This window comes from Gouania willdenowi, chromosome 10 (genome assembly GCF_900634775.1).
Source record: "Gouania willdenowi chromosome 10, fGouWil2.1, whole genome shotgun sequence".
Lineage (NCBI taxonomy): Eukaryota > Metazoa > Chordata > Actinopteri > Blenniiformes > Gobiesocidae > Gouania > Gouania willdenowi.
Window position 1 is genome coordinate 14,220,502 of NC_041053.1, and position 18,515 is coordinate 14,239,016.

An 18,515-nucleotide genomic window follows, 5' to 3' on the forward strand; every position below is an offset into this window, starting at 1 on the left:
TTACTCCTGCCACTGAGTACTGACTAGTTAGCAGCAGTAGTAGCAGTCACACTGTGCTGATGTGACACCACACTTCTTCTTTTGTTGATTTTTTTTAAATTTATTTACACTTTCATCACGTCAACAACAAAGAACAAAAAACAAAGGATGAGGAAGATGAAAACTGTCCAGGGTGGACCTCTGTGAGGTCATCAGAAGTCCAGCCACTCGCTCATGTAAACACAGGTGGACGGAGAGATCTCTCCTCCTTCGTGACAGTCGTCAAACACCTGAAACACACACACACACACACACATATATATATATATATATATACACAGTTTATATATGATAGAGCTGAACCATATCATTCATTTGTGGATAGTTATTATTCAGGGCTCTGCCTCAGTCACTGATAGCTACAAAGTATCAGCAGGTCTCAATAGGGGACAGCACATGTGAGTGAGATCTGCAATGGGGCTTGGTTTTGACGCGTAAGAGAGCGTGGCCCCTTTAAGACAGGAGGAGCCAAAGAACAAATCCTAATTTGAGAGAGCTCAAACACATGGATTTTCTATATAATCTAAAACAGAAATATGGATATATAACCCCAGGCCAATGTAATATATATATATATATATATATATATACAGTTGTGTGCGAAAGTCAGGGCACCCCTTTAAAAACAGCATATTTTATATATTTAAAAAGTCATTCATATTTACTGTCTCTCTGGTATATGGGGAAAAAAAAGACAATATTGTCAGGAAACATTAATGCATAGTTACATTTTATTTTATAAATTGAACAAAATTACAAAAATGAAAAACATAATTTTGGCATGTGCAAAAGTCGGGGCACCCTGAGAGTTTCAAAGTGTCAGATTCTTTTTACAAGCTCAGACCTCTACCAGCTCATTGGTCCTGAAGCATGTGTCAACAATTGTCATTAGGGAGTGCCAGCTGGTGCCAATTTGAGGGTTTCTTAAATACGGCGACTCCACAAACCTTGTACAAACACTCAGCAACCATGGGTTACTCTAAGAAGCTGTGTAAGACAGAAAAAGTGAAAGTAATTGATTCCCACAATGCCGGGGAGGGCTACAAGAAGATAGCAAAGCGTTTTCAGCTTGCAGTTTCCACAGTGCGAGGCATAATTAAGAGATGGCAGGTGAGGGGAACTGTGGAGGTCAAGAAGAGATCTGGAAGACCAAGGAAACTCTCGGAGAGAACAGCTCGTAGTCTGGTCAGAAAGGTAACCCAAAACCCACATTTGACTTCAAAAGACCTCCAGGAAGATTTAGCAGACTCAGGAGTGGTGGTGCACCCTTCCACTGTGCGCCGATACTTGCACAAACAAGACCTTCATGGAAGAGTCTGTAGAAAAAAACCTTATCTACGACCTCATCATAAAATACAACGTCAAAAATATGCAACAGAACATCTACAGAAGCCTGATGACTTTTGGAAACAAGTGCTGTGGACTGATGAAGTTAAAATAGAACTCTTTGGCCACAATAAGCAAAGGTATGTTTGGAGAAAAAAAGGAGCAGCATTTCATGAAAAGAACACCTTGCCAACTGTTAAATATAGGGGTGGATCCATCATGCTTTGGGGTTGTGTTGCAGCCAGTGGGACAGGAAACATTGCTCGGGTGGAGGGAAGAATGGATTCAATTAAATACCAGCAAATTCTGGAGGCAAATATCACAGCATCTGTAAAAAAGCTAAAGCTGAAAAGAGGATGGCTTCTACAACAGGATAATGATCCTAAACATACCTCCAAATCCACCATGGACTACTTCAAGAAACGCAAGCTGAAGGTTTTGGAATGGCCTTCACAGTCTCCCGACTTAAACATTATCGAAAATCTGTGGGTAGATCTTAAAAGAGCTGTGCATGCAAGACGTCCTAGGAATATTGCAGAACTGGAAGCCTTTTGCAAGGAAGAATGGGGAAAAATCCCAAATAATAGAATCCAGAGACTTGTTGTTGGCTATAAGAAGCGATTACAAGCTGTGATATCTGCCAGAGGGGGTGTTACTAAGTACTGAAGGTACTGATGCTGTAGGGTGCCCCGACTTTTGCACATGCCAAAATTATGTTTTTCATTTTTGTAATTTTGTTCAATTTATAAAATAAAATGTAACTATGCATTAATGTTTCCTGACAATATTGTCTTTTTTTTTCCCATATACCAGAGAGACAGTAAATATGAATATAACTTTTTAAATATATAAAATATGCTGTTTTTAAAGGGGTGCCCTGACTTTCGCACACAACTGTATATATATATACCATATATATTAGAGGTGGGACATGATTGAATATCTAATTAATTAGAGACTTTGTGATGAATTAATCGTAATCAATCTAAATGAATCGCATTACAGTATTTGACACGAGAAGCAACGTTTTTCAATTTAAATGGGTTTCGGTATATGACTGGATCAATGAAAACAACAAAACAGTGTTTATTATTTTCATCACTGACTGCTAACAATGTGTAATATGAATAAAGAATATTATGATTGCATTGTTCACAAAGCACAAACTTAAATTTAGGTAAGCTACATTCATGCTTTTCTGGATTTTTTGTAAATTTTCGAAAACATATTTTTTGTATTAAAATTAAAAACAGCACTTGGTACAGAACATTCCAGAGAAATGGAAACTGAAGATTGCAAAATAGTTTAAATATGTGGAGCATTCTTTCTACACAACAGTTGATAAGTTGGTTCAGACGATGCCATCTGTAGCGGCGCTTCTAGCCCCGCCCACATCCTCTACCACTGAGAGTGGTCGACTGTCCACTACAATCATTTATCCACTGACTTTGTTCATTTGTCACTCATGGAATTATTCATTTTGGCTCTGAACCCTATTGTCTTGTCCAATGTGGATTGGAGACACTGTGCTAGTTGTTACATGTTTAGCATTGAGGTGGTAGCTGCTACATGTTAGCATTGAGGTGGTAGCTGCTACATGTTAGCATTGAGGTGGTAGCTGCTACATGTTTAACATTTATGTGCTAGCTGCTACATGTTAGCATTGAGATGGTAGCTGTTACATGTTAGCATTGAGGTGCTAGCTGTTACATGTTTAGCATTGAGGTGGTAGCTGCTACATGTTTAACATTGAGGTGGTAGCTGCTACATGTTTAGCCTTGAGGTGGAAGCTGCTGCATATTATCATTGAGGCTGGAAGCTGCTGCATGTTAGCACTGAGGTGGTAGCTGCTGCATGTTAGCATTGAGGCTGGAAGCTGCTGCATGTTAGCACTGAGGTGGTAGCTGCTGCATGTTAGCATTGAGGCTGGAAGCTGCTGCATGTTAGCATTGAGGTGGTAGCTGCTGCATGTTAGCATTGAGGTGGAAGCTGCTACATGTTATCATTGAGGCTGGAAGCTGCTACATGTTAGCATTGAGGTGGTAGCTGCTACATGTTAGCATTGAGGTGGTAGCTGCTGCATGTTAGCATTGAGGAGGAAGAGCTCCGCTGAAAGGCTGGATGCCAGAGGCTACAAAGCGCCGGTAATCAGGAAACGCTTTCTTTCACAATTTGCACACAACTGGGCTTTTGTTTTCCATCCGGTGTTTTTTTAAAAACTGAAATTAACGCCCACGTAGCACAGCAACGACTTCTCAGGTTCTCCCGTTTCTTGTGTTGTGGTCTGTGCATCAGTAATATGGGTATACCAGGAACTCATGAAATTATAAAGTTTCCGCGCTATCTGTAATGAATTAATCTCAATTAACGTGCTAAAGTCCCAGCCCTAAAATACTGTATATACACACATATTATATCCCAACAGGTGATCTTACAGTTTGCTTTACATTTCTAATTTTTTGTTTTTTGTTGAGTGCTAAAAGTAAATATACATTATTTTAGCATTTAATTAATAGTTGTTACCGGTAATATTAATAGTTGTTAGCAAAGCTTATAATTAGTAATGATGTGATACCAATACATTATTACAGGATGAAACTATCCAAGAATCATCTACAGGCTGGGAAAAAACAGGAGATAAAGCCTAAACAGACAAAGTTGTTCAAATTTAAAGATAGAAATCCATATAATTACTGTATCTCTCTCCAACTAAAAAGGATTTCACAGTTTGATTTCACTGGAATCACACAAAGGAAGTGGAAACTGTTACAGAAAAGTAAAAAGAGCTCTTATAAACCAAATCCATACCACAGTACAGAACATTAAGCCCAATGTCATTTTAACAAATGTTTCATAAACCACAAATGAACAACAACACAAAAGGATCTACCATGATAATCAGATTTATTTAACATCCACGTTATTTTATTTAATTGATTTATTAGGAATAGAAAAATATCAGCTCTTATAGAGAGTAATGAATATGTGTCCCAGCAGAGTCCAATGACTCTTTGGTCCAATCACAAATGTCTAATCTGACTAGCTCTATAGGTACATCTAAAAAAATTGAATATCATGAAAAAGTTCAATATTTTTGTCACAAAGTGAAACCCATATATGATATAGACTTATGACACATGGAGTGAAATATTTCAAGCCTTTGATTCTTGAAATTTTGATGATTAAGGCTTACAAGTTAATGAAAACTAGAACATTACATAAGATCAATGGAAAAAGTATATTTAAACAAAAATGACAGACTTCTGTTCATTTCTGTGCACTCAATAGTCGGTTGGACCTAATTTTGTAGGAGTTACTGCATCAATGCAGGGCAACATGGAGGTCATCAAACTGTGGCACTGCTCAGATGTAATGGAAGCCTTCAGGTCATCTGCATTGTTGGCTTTGGTGTCTCTCATCTTCCTCTAGACAATAGCTCATAGATTCTCTATGGGTTTCAGGTCAGGCCAGTTTAATTAGGACCATTAATAGAGTAGACTGAGCCTGGAGTCAGCAAATCAAGAGCTACTCCACACAGACCAAGACGTGGGATACAAATGTGGCATTCCTCGTGTCAAGCCACTCCTCAGTCCCTCTAGGATTTCGCAGCCAATTTCTGTGATTGTTGCAGTCTAAGATGCTTGATTTTGTGGAAGCTTTTTTTTTAAAAAAAAAAATGCAGCATAAGTTGCTGGAAATTTGCATAAACTGGTGAATTTGCAAAAAAAAAAAGCCTGATCGTCTTTGAATTCACAACAACATAAAGCGATATGGATAATTTGCATCGCATTTTAAAGGTTTATGGTGCAGAGAATACTACATAGAGCAGTGGTTCTCAACTGGTCTCACCCTGGGACCCACATTTTGCCACACTCATTAAATCGCGACCCACATTTTTTTAGAATTCATTCAAACAACCAAATTTAGCTTTTCAAAAATAGCTGTTGAAAGCACACGTATATTATCTTTTTTTAAACATAAATCTATATTTTCCTGTGCGACATGCATTTCACAGCATGCCTGTCAAAAGAAAAGTTGCTTTCAAAATAAAAGACAAATCCTATTCATTTATTTTTGACCAGCTGTCCGCGACCCACCCAGTACAGGTCCGCGACCCACCAGTTGAGAATAACTGACATAGAGAATCTGTTTTTTTTTTTCAAAACAAAGAAATCCTAAAATAAACAATTCCTGTGAGAATCTCTTCAATGCAGGATTACTCGTGACCTTTGCTACATACAGTACACTAGCTGCAGAAGAGCCTCGTGCGTTCAGAAATGTGTACATTTATTTGTGTGTGGAGATACCACCAGTGGCCAATGATATTGGCCACTGTTACCATTTTAGATGGTACCTGTAGTGAAGCTTTATCAAAGATCATCTATAAAAGTAGAGGTTTAGTTAGGTTATTTTCTTTTAAAGTCCTTCTAGAACAGCAGGAGAGAATTAAACACGGCACAGTGTGTGAAACTGGTTCACCGCTACTTTGCTCAAAAGAGTCAGTTTGGCTGTAACCAGACTAAATGGTGATTCCCGTCACTCCAGGGGACTCCTGGCGGCTAACGGTGGCCGCTGGCTTTGAAAGCTGATGATGGCTATGTACTAAATGTCACACTAACGTACACTAGTCTACACTATAAACACAATGAGTATATACTGTCTACTATAAGGATGATTAGGATGATGAGCGTTCCCACTGCAGTATACGTCCAAGTTTCTCAAGATGCATTTGGAACCTACAACGGCAAAAACCTGAAGCACAATGAGGCTAAATATCTAATTCTCCACTTTTGAAAGTTCTGAAAGCATTTTAAGTGAGAATGTGACCAAGTAGAATATCAACATCTGGTCAGTTGATCCATAAAACTTGCGGAAACACATTTCATTCCGACATTTCGGAGATTTTCAGAGAGCCGCCATTGTGCTACTGACAAAACTTCAGCTTAACTTCAAAACAAAAGTCATATTTACAAAAACATTACAAACTAATGGAAGACAAGAAGAGATGCTTTTGTTTTGAAAAGGGAATGTTTGATTTTTAGCTTGAAGCTGGTCCCAGGATGATTTCACGTTCCGCTCGCATTGCATCATGGGACAGTTGAGTATGACGAGTGTGCCCACCGTGCATACTGAAATGGATCCTCCACTGTTTGCACAAATGTGGCCTAAAACCTTTGAAATGTCCTTATTAGAAGATTTATGCCTAACAAAACGCATTATTTTGCACCATATTTGTTTTATTAACTTTTAAAACTGGGACTACTTTACGGTTTTAGAGCCTGCTCAGAGCAGCAGTTTGATCCTGGTTGCCAGTATTTACATGCAACCGGAGCTATTCATGTTATTGGTTAGTTGTGTGTAATGAAGCAGGAGGGGGCGTGGCTGTTACCGGGCACAGTCCACATGGCGTCCTGATGAGGCCCGTGGGCTGGATGACGGCGTTGACCCCTCGGTAAAGCTTCAGCTGTCCATCCACGCTGCCCACCGTCCCTTCCTTAGCGGCGATCACCGTCATCTCCACCTTCCCATCAAAGATCAGCGTGTTCAGGATGGTCTCGATGTCCTCCATGGACAGCTCCACCTGCAGGGGGCGCAGTGCATTACCTCAGAGGAGCGTCATGGCAGATAACGACGGCTTCGTTCTGCCTGCAGGGAGCAGTGTTACTGCTGTGTGCCAGTCAGGGTTGGAGTCAATTATAATTGTAATTGTGTAATTGATACTTAATTACAATTATGGTGTAATTATAATTGAAAAAAATGTGTTGCTGTTGTAATCGTAATTGAGTTCAGATGATTGACTTTGTAATTAGCATTAACATTGTATAAAAATTGTCATTTACAATTTAATTAAACACAAACCTGGAGAATCATGTTACAGTTCTATGGCGTACACATTTGTAGTTGACAATTAATAAAATATGTTTCATATTTACGTGTCAGTTCTCTTGATGATCATTTTACCATTTAAAAAAAATTAGTGACACCAAAAATATGAATACCAATATTTATCATTGATTAGGATGCATAAAAAAGAATTATTTGCATTAACAATATATAAAAACTGATCAAAATACCACACGCAACATTTACAATCAAAAACCAAACAGGAAATAAAATAAAAACCAAAATAAATCAGAATTCACAAACTAATTATTCTTAAATATTATTTTTAACTCTGACAAACAAGGCTTTTTTTTAATATCTGTATTTATGAATAATAATTTTAAAAAGCCAAAGTTATAATGGAGTTGTACAAAAAAACTTTACTTTTAAGCTTATTTGAAAAATCAAATCTAACATAATCAAACTCAAGTGATGGAAAATCTAAATCCTCTATTTGCACACGAGTCAAACTCAAGGCCCAGAGCATCCAATTCAGCCTGTGGCAGCAAGGCAAAAAGTCAGAGAAGCCATGAATCATTCTGTAAATTACCAACTAATTCAGTTGTGGATAGCTCCAAAATAATACATAAATTCAATGAAACTTCACAATTTTATCAGGGCTCATATTTTCCTCATGCTTATATCACTTGATGGCAGTTATTTTTTAACTCAAATGATTAAAAACCTCTAAATGTTTCCAAAATCCTGCACTTTTCTTTAAAATATTCCACAAAATGTCCTCAAACAACATAAAAATGTCACAAAATCAAAATAATTGAATGTGAAGATCCTGCAGGGACTGATATCTGTCACTTAATGCTTTGATATTATCAGTGCCAAACATATTTTATCATTTATTTATACGTGGAAGTGCAAACTAGAGCACAATAATGACTAAATTACTCATTTTCCCGCCTAAAATCGGCAGCCCACTTGAGATAAAGTGCTCCTGTATTTGAACTAAACTAAAATGAGTTTGACACACCTGATCTATTGCTGATACTGTGACTGCCGCCATGGTAACAGTCAAACGGATCCATGAAATAGTACACAGACTTAGTGGGGTTGTGTAGTAGTTGTGTTACCTTGCTGATACCCAGCTCACTGATGTATTTCCAGACTTCATGTGACGAAGCAAACGAACCATTTCTCTGAACCATTGGACTGTGTTTACTGTCCTTGGCTGCCTCCGCCTACACACACACACACACACACACACACACACACACACACACACACACACACACACACACACACACACACACACACACACACACACACACACACACACACACACACACACACACACACACACACACACACACACACACACACACACACACACACACACACACACACAGAGGCTGGAGCAGAGGGTGTAGTAGAGGGTGTAGTAGAGGGTGGAGCAGTAGGCGGAGCCCTACCTTCCCCTGCAGAAACTTGAAGCACTGCTGGTTCAGAACTTCCACAAACTCAGACTCAAAGTCCTGGTCGTTGTACCAAGCTCCGCCCGTCACTGAGCGGTCCGGCTGTACGTTATACAGCATGTACACCTTCTTCTTAGACGCCTACACACACACACACACAAACACACACACACACACACACACACACACACACACACACACACGCACGCATGAGACCCTGTATACTAAGGGGTTCTCAACCTTGAGGTCGGGATCCCATTTGAGGTTGCGATACACTGTGAGGGGGTCACCAGATGTCTTCAAGAAAGGAAGAATGTTTTTTTGAACAATTTGAGGCAATTTTGCTTATTTTGACCGTTTTCTGCAACTACACCATCAAATTTCAATGCATTTTCTGCAAATTTTTTCCACTTTCAAGATATTTTCGACACTTAAAAACCCTTTCCACATCTATTGTCGCAAATGTTGACCATTTTTATTGTCAATTTTAACCTCTTTTCACCATAGTTCATGCTGGTTTTTGGCCAATTTAACCACATTCAAGATTTTTCACGCCCATTATTCGCCTGTTTAAACTAATTATTCGTACTTTAACATTACCTCATTTCTGCCACTTTTAAGCCAATATTGACACTTTGAACCCTTTTTACCACTTTTTCTGTCTTTTCTGTCTGTTTTTGCCCACTCTAATTTGCAACTTTCTGTGGTTATTTCTGAATAAAACAGGGACTTATATCTTTAAGATGACTATATACTATGGTGCATATAATACTAAACTTCCTGTATAACAGTGGATATTATTCAGATAAATAAATAAATGTGGTTATCACAAATTCATAAAACAATGGACCATCATTTTGACTGTTCTTCAATGTTCATGTTTGTATTTAACCACGTTCAGCTACAGTGGGGGTCCCCGGTATCTGGAACCTTTATTTTGGGGGTCGCGGGCTGATAAGGTTAAGAACCCCTGCTGTAGACACACACAAAGTATCTGTGTGTGTGTGTGTGTGTGTGTGTGTGTGTGTGTGTGTGTGTGTGTGTGTGTGTGTGTGTGCGTGTGCGTGTGTGTGTTTGAACTCACAGCCACTGATTTCACAGCCTTGATGAGTTTTTTGCTCTCCAGGTTCTTCAGGATCTTGTTGATCTCCGTTAGAGGAAGGTTTGACTTATAACGGATTTCTCTGCTCCAGATGCCTGCAGACACACAGACACAGACACAGACACACACACACACACACACACACGCACACGCACGCGCACGCGCACGCGCACGCGCACGCGCACGCACACGCACACGCACACGCACACGCACACGCACACACACACACACACACACACACACACACAGTGTGAGCTTGACAGTAGATGGCTCTCAGAGCTTCTACAGGTGAAGATGTTACCTTTGTTTCCTGCGTCCTCGATAACCTGATACACCAGTTTCTCCTGATTGTCTGAACCCTTCATCTTACTGGGAGAGAAGGAGTCAGTAACAGACACACACACCAGGGTTGGGGTCAATTACATTTTTCAATTACAATTCTGTCTTCAATTATTCATGTTCAATTACAACACAATTATCAATACGGTGACCAGCATTCTTTCCGATTACAAATAAAATTACAATGATTATTTTCCCCCTTAATAAGTCTATTACAATTACATTCTTAATAACTAAACTTCATATACAATTAATCACATTTACTGCACCTGAAATAATAAATAACTCTCGATACTTTAACATACCTCTTGTGTTAGCTTTCTGTTAGCATCTGTTAGTATAATGGATCAGTTTTGACTCATGTCTTAAATCAGCTGTAAAATACACTAAAAATATCTACTATCATCTAACCTTGTTGTGCTTCCTAATCAATGAAAATATTGGTATTAATATTTTTGCTCCTTGTGGCCCTGAAAAACAGGAACAAGAGCGTCAGTCAATAGATGGATGGATATTTTTGCCGTGTGAGCCTTTTTTTTTTTTATCAGTATACCCATAGATTAAACATTTTCTTAAATGGTAAAATGATCCTAACGAGAAGAAACAGGTAGTGGGAAAAGTTGATCTGAAACTTATTTTAGCAATTGTCAACTACAGACAGTTTGTATCAGACACAGAACTGTAACATGGTTCCACAAGTTTGTGTTTCATTAAATTTAATGTATGATTATAACAGAAACAGATTTATTTTTTAAATTATATTATGTCATAAATGTAATTAATTATTAATTACGTGATTACAATTATAATTGAGCCCAACCCTGACACACAGACACACCCACTCCCACACGGACACACCCACCTGCTGCTCTGACCGTCCTTCAGCCTGTAAAGCAGACCTGAGCTGTTCCTCAGCAGGTCCAGCTGACCCTGAAACAGCATCACATCACAGGGAGAATAAGTTCCTCACGTCTTCACGCTTCATGTGACACGGTGACATCACTGGACACTGACCAATGACAGCAGCTTGTTGATGGCCATGGCTCTCTGCTGAGGGTCCAGGTGAGGGAGGTCGTTCTGGATCACCTGGTCTGTGATCCCCTGAGGAAACTGCTGACACAGGTCTTTGATCCTTTACCGTCATTCGTGACAAACAGAAAAAAACAGTCATTACAAAAACCAAATATTGAAAAACAATAACTATTACAGATTAAAAAAAAAAAAAAATACAACTGTCATAAATCTGTACAACTAGGACTATATTAAATATCCATAATCCATGTCACTGTAAATACAATGCAGTAGTATAGATGTTTCTATATCATTTATGCCACAAAAACTAATTTCCTGTTCATGCTAAAGTAATAAAAGCCTCCGATATCTGCTGTAACAGCATAACTTGTGCTCTGTTAGTGTTTCCTCAGGCTTTACTTTAGTCCTTTAGGTTTAAAACGCAGTATTGACTCTCACCCTTTAACATTGATAAGTAACAAAAACAAATGTGGTTAAAATAACACATGCTTTTACTTTAAGATACAAAACGTGCATTTTTAGATAGATAGATAGATAGATAGATAGATAGATAGATAGATAGATAGATAGGCTTTATTCCAGATGATTCGTAGTCCATATTTTAAGACAGACAATATATACAAACAAACAATGAAATAACAATAAATAAATAAAAAAAAAAAACAGAAATAGATGGATGAAAAGAGTTAATTAAAAAAAGATTCTTCCAAGTGTTAGTTTCTGTGTTTGGAAGCAGAAAAGGCTTAAATCTGACCTGTTTTCCACCTCTGCAGGATCCATCAGGTTTGTCTCCTTCTTCACCTTCACCTCCGACATCTTTACTCTCCGAAAACTTTAATCCTGAACTTAAATTTGAACCAATAACACTAACTTTATGTCCTGCTACTGTTAGTGTTAGCATTAGCTTCTTCAGCTGGGTCCTTCCAATGAGCGACCCGGAAACCGCCGGACGAGAAATAAAAACTCCGGACAAATTTCTGGTGAGTTTTTTTTTTCAGAAATGTCAATCCATTTTTTCAGAAAATATTTCTTTTTAACTCCTGTGAGGAAACAAAATAAATACTAAACATAATTAAACATTAATCTATGTTCAAAATAAAGTCAGACACAATAGACACTTTGCTTGTTTGTAAACATTGTGTCGTATTTTGTTGGGCGGGGCTTAGTCTGGAGGCAAAACCACAATTGTCTTCGTTTTTTCTCAGCACGAGTGTTCGCTGGAATCCTATAAAACTTTAATTTACGTCCACTAACGTTATTCCACCTGTTCTGGCACCCTATCACACAACATTCTAAGCTGTAACATTACTCGCCTCCAGTCTTTAGCCAGTGGCGTTTCCTGTTTTTGCCTCCAGCTACAGTTGTGACGTCACTCGTGACGTCACAACTCCCCTCCCATTAAGGGCTCTATTCAAAGGGAGATATAAATTGTACTGACATGGATTATTCTGACTTCTCCTTTTTAATTATTTATATGTCATATACAAATGTATGAGAGTAGCATTAATGTCACCCAATTTCCCCTCAAAGATCAATGGTTTACTGAATCTGAGCAGGTTTATTGATTATTGATCAACTTAATTTAAATTCACTTAATTTGAATTATCCTGAGGACATCAATTCAGACTGAAATCATTACACAAAAATAAATGGACGCAAGGATGCATTAGTTATTTAGGGGGCCAGAATATTTATTTTGGGCGCACGGTGGCTTAGTGGTTAGCACGTCCGCCCCACAGCAAGAAGGTCCTGGGTTCAACCCCTGGGGTGGACTTGGGTCCTTTCTGTGTGGAGTTTGCATGTTCTCCCCGTGCTGCCCATAGGAGTGAATGAGAGAGTGAATGGTTGTCTGTGTCTGTGTTGCCCTGTGATGGACTGGCGCCCTGTCCAGGGTGTACCCCCGCCCAGCGCCCTATGAGAGCCGGAGATTGGCACCGGCAGACCCCCGCGACCCTGTTAAACGGGAATAAGCGGGTATGAAAATTGATGGGATGGAATATTTATTTTGTATTGTTAATTTGTTTATTAGGAGATATAACAATGTAACAACATTTTAAACAACAGTTTTTCATTGTATACAATATTTTCAAACGAAGACACACGTCACACTTTACAACAACTTATTTATTTTGTGTATCATTATCAGTCAACTATGTATACACATCACAGAGACATTATTCACACACATGTTTTACATATATCAAATGTTATACCTATATGACCGTACATACATAATAAAGCAAAAGAGAAAATAAAATAATGACATAAAATAAGAATATTTCACAGTCTCATAAGTTATCAGTGAGCTACGATGTTTCAGACTCTACAATCCCTGGCATAGGTGGTCTCGTCCACAACAACAGAACAACTTTTCCCACAGACCTTCTGTAGCTCTGATGTATCGCTGGGTGAGTGATATATATTTGTGTTTACAAAGTAATACCTTATGTCAGGGGTCTGCAACCTGCGGCTCTGGAGCCTAATGTGGCTCTTTGACTCTTTTGAATTGGTTCCCTATATTTAAAAAAAAAAAACTATTGAAATTGTTGTTTTTTTACAGAGGCTATTAATGATTAATGACAAATAAAATAAAGCTATAACAATTTGTTACCCTAAAATAAATCACGTTGTGCAATGACTCAGCACCTTCATACTTCACCTCCTGCAACATCTACAGACCATTAACGTTCCCTGCACCTGTGACAAACCTTAAGTTTTAAATCCCTGGTAAGATAACTAAACCAACAAAAACACTATTCTGGAAGAAAATATAGATTTTAATTGTGTGGGAACAGATTCATTTAACTAACAATGTACAGGTTAAATATGCATGTTTTATGTGTGGTAAGAAATGATCAATTAGCATGTGTTGATCACATGATCATGCGTTATCAAATTCATGTTACTTTTTGTAGCCTTTCAGATACATTAACTTAAAAAAAAAATCTTCTTAGTTCATGTAAACTAAGATGCATGAGAATTTGAAGTCGCAAGATACTGTTTTATTTCTTGATGTCAATTTATTCTATTTTATTTTAAACTGTTTTTAAGTTTCCATTTACACAATCAATATGAATCAAATTAAATTAAATCAAACATTATTCTATATAATTGTAACCGTATAAAATGTAATACACTGTATTGTACAGGACTTTAATCCAGGTGAGATGAGACAAAACGGCTTCTTTGAGAGTAAAGGTTGCAGATCCCTGTCCTATGTAACCCCATTTCCCCCACTGCAATCCCCTAATATCTAATTAAAGCAGAGTTATAAAAGACAAGAAGAGACTATTATTTCCAGAAGTGGAGTGGCCCCACGCAGGGCATCATTGCTCACTAGAACCAACCAGAAAGACGCATTTACACACAAGGGACACAATCACTGTAGAAAGGATGGCAAAGGATGACTATGGAAGCTTTAACATTATGACATGTAGGTCTAATTCAAATGAATGATAAAACAAACTCAGCAAGCATGATACCAGAAGTTGTGACTTTACAGTAACCAGTGTGGCCACAGCATGAACCAGCCTTTAACTCACTGATTCAGAGGTGACTGGGATGAATATGGCCTTGGATTATCTCCCCCTGTCAGATTAAGACTGGGTGCTATTACAGGAAACTGCCTTGCCCAAAGACAGGGGAACTATGACCTATACAAAACATCTTAATATCATAAGAAAAACCTTTGACTTTGTAGTTACAAGATTTTTAAAAACCCTGAAGCTTCAGCTTGATTTGCAATTGTTAATCTAAACCTGCAGCACCAAAATAAAAATAAAAAACAGTGGTCGCCAACGCATCTAGATCTTTGAAACGTTCTCTGTTGATCCAAAATGTATTGTAAATAATGGACATTAAGCTACATCCAGGCTGATTAAAGTTCAGTTTTGCATCCACCTCTTTCTCTCTCGATCCCACTGCTTGTATTTTTAAGCATTAGTGGCTGCATTAAATTGACCAATTGGATCAAAGAATGATTCAGGCACATTAACTAAGGCTCTACCAGGAAGTGTTGTTTTCAGGAGCCATCTTAGTTTTAGTCTCATGGACAAAAACGTGTATTAGTTTTAGTCTCATGGACAAAAACGTGTATTAGTTTTAGTCTTATTGGCTGAGAATTTCCTTAGTGTTAGTTCTATCTTTTTATATATTAATGCAACTTGAATGACGCGTGAGTGGATGAGCATAACAACTGATATGATCCATTTGTCCATCATTAATAAAATACTGTCCTCATATTAGTAAACATAAAATAGGTCACATGCCTTTACTTTTGGTGTTGACATTAAATAAATAATGAAAGTAGAATTGAAGTTGATGTGTTGTATAACTTTCAAAGTGAGATAGCTATGGCTGTTGATAATATGCTAGTCACAGTGTTTACTGTAATTCAAATACAAAAATCCTGAATAAAAGGCTGCATCTTGCACGTCACCAAAGTGGTGGTCAATGATCTTGGGCTTAAGAGTGAGATACTTACAATAGTGATCAATGGCATTACTCTCTGACAGACAGAAGTTGTCATCTCCCTGGTAGGCAGGTACCTGAAATCCAACACACCCATGTAAGGTTTATGAAAACAGTTTCACACTTGTTTGGATTAACCAGACTGAGGATATTAAAAGTTATTGAGGACTTCATTATGACGATATTGATAAAATAGCCTAAAAAGAGTTGGTCTGACTCTGTTTTGGTCATGTTGTTATTGATGTAATGTGTTTATTGATGATTTTAAATGTTTTTACTGATTATTCTAAATGTTTTTTGCAGCTGATTTTAATGTTCTTATTGATTTTAAGCTGTTTAATGTTTTTTTGTTGCACTTTTTGATCATGTAAAGCACATTGAGTTGCCTTATGTATGAAATGCGCTATAAAAATACATTTGCATTGCTGTAATCTCCACCTCTGTCACTGGGGCCAGGCTGAAATCAACTCATTTAACTTAGCAAGTTGTAATCGAGAGTCGTAGGACAGCTTTTGTCTGACTGAGAATGTTTGGTTAGGTAAAGCCCGCTAACAGAGCTAAATCCAGGATATTATTATCTAGTTTCGTAGTATAGGCCAGAATAACAACCAACGACTTTTCTAATCACACTATTAGACAGCCTACTTTTACCCTGAAGTTGCATGATCATGATGCATTAAGTCTTTATGCGCTAACACTGCATCCAGCTCTAATGTTGTGGTGGTAAATCATTAGTGAACACTCAAAGTAAAACAAGCTGATAAATCCATAGTGTAGTAAGTAAGTAAGTAAGTAACATTAATTTATATAGCACCTTTCACAGACAAAAGCCACAAAGTGCTTCACAACGTAGCTTAAAATCAAAAAGTACACACAATATAAAACGCCAAGACAACATGAAATCATAGCAGCCCAAGAGTAGCTAATTAAAAGCTTGAACAAATAATTAGGTGTTAGGTTGGCTTTTGAAGGTGTCAACAGAGTCAGTAGAACGCAGAGAGAGAGGAAGATTGTTCCATAATCTAGGAGCAACGTTCCGGAAGGATCGGTCTCCTCTGGTCCAAAAACAAGTGCGAGGAACCATCAGTAGATTCTGATCCACAGACCTCAGAGCCAAAGCAGTGGTGTAAGGTTGGATCAGATCACTGATGTAAGAAGGATCCTGACCATTCAAGGCTCTGAAAGCTACAACCAAAATTTTAAAATGCATCCTAAAAGACACTGGCAGCCAGTGAAGTTCTTTTAGAATAAGGGATACGTGAGTCCTAATATGTGTAAGAATTCATGCTGCAGAGTTTTGCACTAATTGCAGTCGAGACAGCTCCTTCTTGTTCAGACATGAAAACAAACTATTACAATATTATTAACGTGAAGACACAAAAGCATGAATGATGAGCTCCAAATCATTCTGTGACACCATTTTCCTCAGATCTGATCCACTTCATAACTTGGTACCGACCAGGTTGCTGAATTTTAAACTGATAAATAATTGAAATCCAGACCAAAGACAACCCTGTTGTTACAGAAAAGGCAGGAATGAGAGAACTCAGGCAGGAAGCTGCTGACACTGTGAATGCATTTATTATATTATTCCACTGAATGATAAACAGACAGTGCTCTGCAGTTAAACTTTATTGCAGCACACACGTTTCAAGTAGAGCTCTATCACACACAATATGATGAGAGCACATTGTGCATGTTCCTGCTGATAATGTCAGCCCCAGCATGAATTAATTATTTAATGACTTCAGCCGCCCACGCACACAGGTTTCATCAGCTGAGTGTAGATCAGTCCATCAGATATAATATCTATATCTTTCCTAAAGGATGTCATCAGTAAATGAAAGGATTACATTAATAATTAATTAACTTTTCTAAACTCAGCCGTCATATTTGCACCAACCAGGATCATCTATCAATGGGGACGTCGTTTTCTAAGATATCTTATTGGTCAGGAGGCGGTGCTTTAGGACTCGCTAACGTCCAAGCGACCAGGTTAGGTCAGCATTAACTGCCATAGTGATTAAGGTCCAGCAAGCTTTGTAGTCCAGCACACACTGAGTGAATCCAGGTAGTTAGCGCGATAAGAGGTAATCTAGATTCTAGATGTAGAAAACTAAATAAACCAAAAAAAAAAAAAAAAAAACAACTTTAAAACCTGTTATTTTTTCTCCCTCATTTAATGTGGATTCTTCATTCAGTCCTGTAACTTTACTCTGATCAGTGCATGCAAAATAGGCAGATTTGGACAGAAATCGTCCTATTGATCTACCATTGATCTGAGTTAATACAGCAACACAGTCTGTAAATCAGTCTGCATTCTTTGAAGATGATCTACTGACCATTATCCAGCGCAGGTCTGAGCAGCGCTGTGTCACACACACTCATGTCACCATCAGAGATCATGCGTAAATTACGCATCTGATCTGTTGATTCTGGCCTGACATCAATGAGACACAAGACTTTGGTGTTTAAAACATGGAGAGAAAGGAAATCAGTGGAGCAGTGAGTCAGAAGCAATATTGATCCATGGTCATATCCATCTCTGTGCACAGCAAACCTCTTTTTCCCCTCTCACACACAAGTAGGCTGGAGCAGAGGGTGTAGTAGAGGGTGGAGCAGTGGGCGGAGCCCTACCTTCCCCGGCAGAAACTTGAAGCAACTCAGACTCAAAGTTCTGGTTATACAGCATGTACACCTTCTTCTCAGACCCCTACACGCACAAGACCCTGTATACTAGCGTTCTCAACCTTGGGGTCACCAGGCTCTAATCTGCTGAAATATTTGTTAGAGATTGAGTAAAACCTATGGTTGGGGAAACATTCAGGGTCATTTAGAAGCTTTTTCAGTCAAAGTGACAACTTGTGCGACTTTGGGTTGCTCTAAAAATCAGTAAA

At 38.3% G+C, this 18,515-nt stretch overlaps 1 protein-coding gene across 1 annotated transcript; it reads right to left on the reverse strand.

Annotated features, from left to right (window-relative positions):
* Positions 1-101: 101 nt before the first annotated feature.
* polr3f (polymerase (RNA) III (DNA directed) polypeptide F) lies at positions 102-12,509 on the reverse strand. Its single transcript, XM_028458812.1, has 9 exons — positions 11,903-12,509; positions 11,131-11,248; positions 10,979-11,046; positions 10,079-10,146; positions 9,760-9,872; positions 8,673-8,816; positions 8,334-8,441; positions 6,755-6,946; positions 102-269 (listed from the first exon to the last, which is right to left on the reverse strand). Exons 1-9 carry the CDS (start codon positions 11,962-11,964, stop codon positions 192-194), a joined length of 951 nt encoding a protein of 316 aa, XP_028314613.1. The 5' UTR covers positions 11,965-12,509; the 3' UTR covers positions 102-191.
* Positions 12,510-18,515: the final 6,006 nt, after the last annotated feature.

Bases quoted from the DNA above. Each gene is read 5' to 3' on its own strand.
- polr3f (XM_028458812.1), bottom strand. From the start codon at position 11,964: ATGTCGGAGGTGAAGGTGAAGAAGGAGACAAACCTGATGGATCCTGCA. The intron at 10,147-10,978 runs GTGGGTGTGTCC...CTTCTCTCCCAG, and splicing joins AAGGACGGTCAGAGCAGCAG to TAAGATGAAGGGTTCAGACA. The intron at 6,947-8,333 runs GTAACACAACTA...CGCCCCCTGCAG, and splicing joins GTGAGCTGGGTATCAGCAAG to GTGGAGCTGTCCATGGAGGA.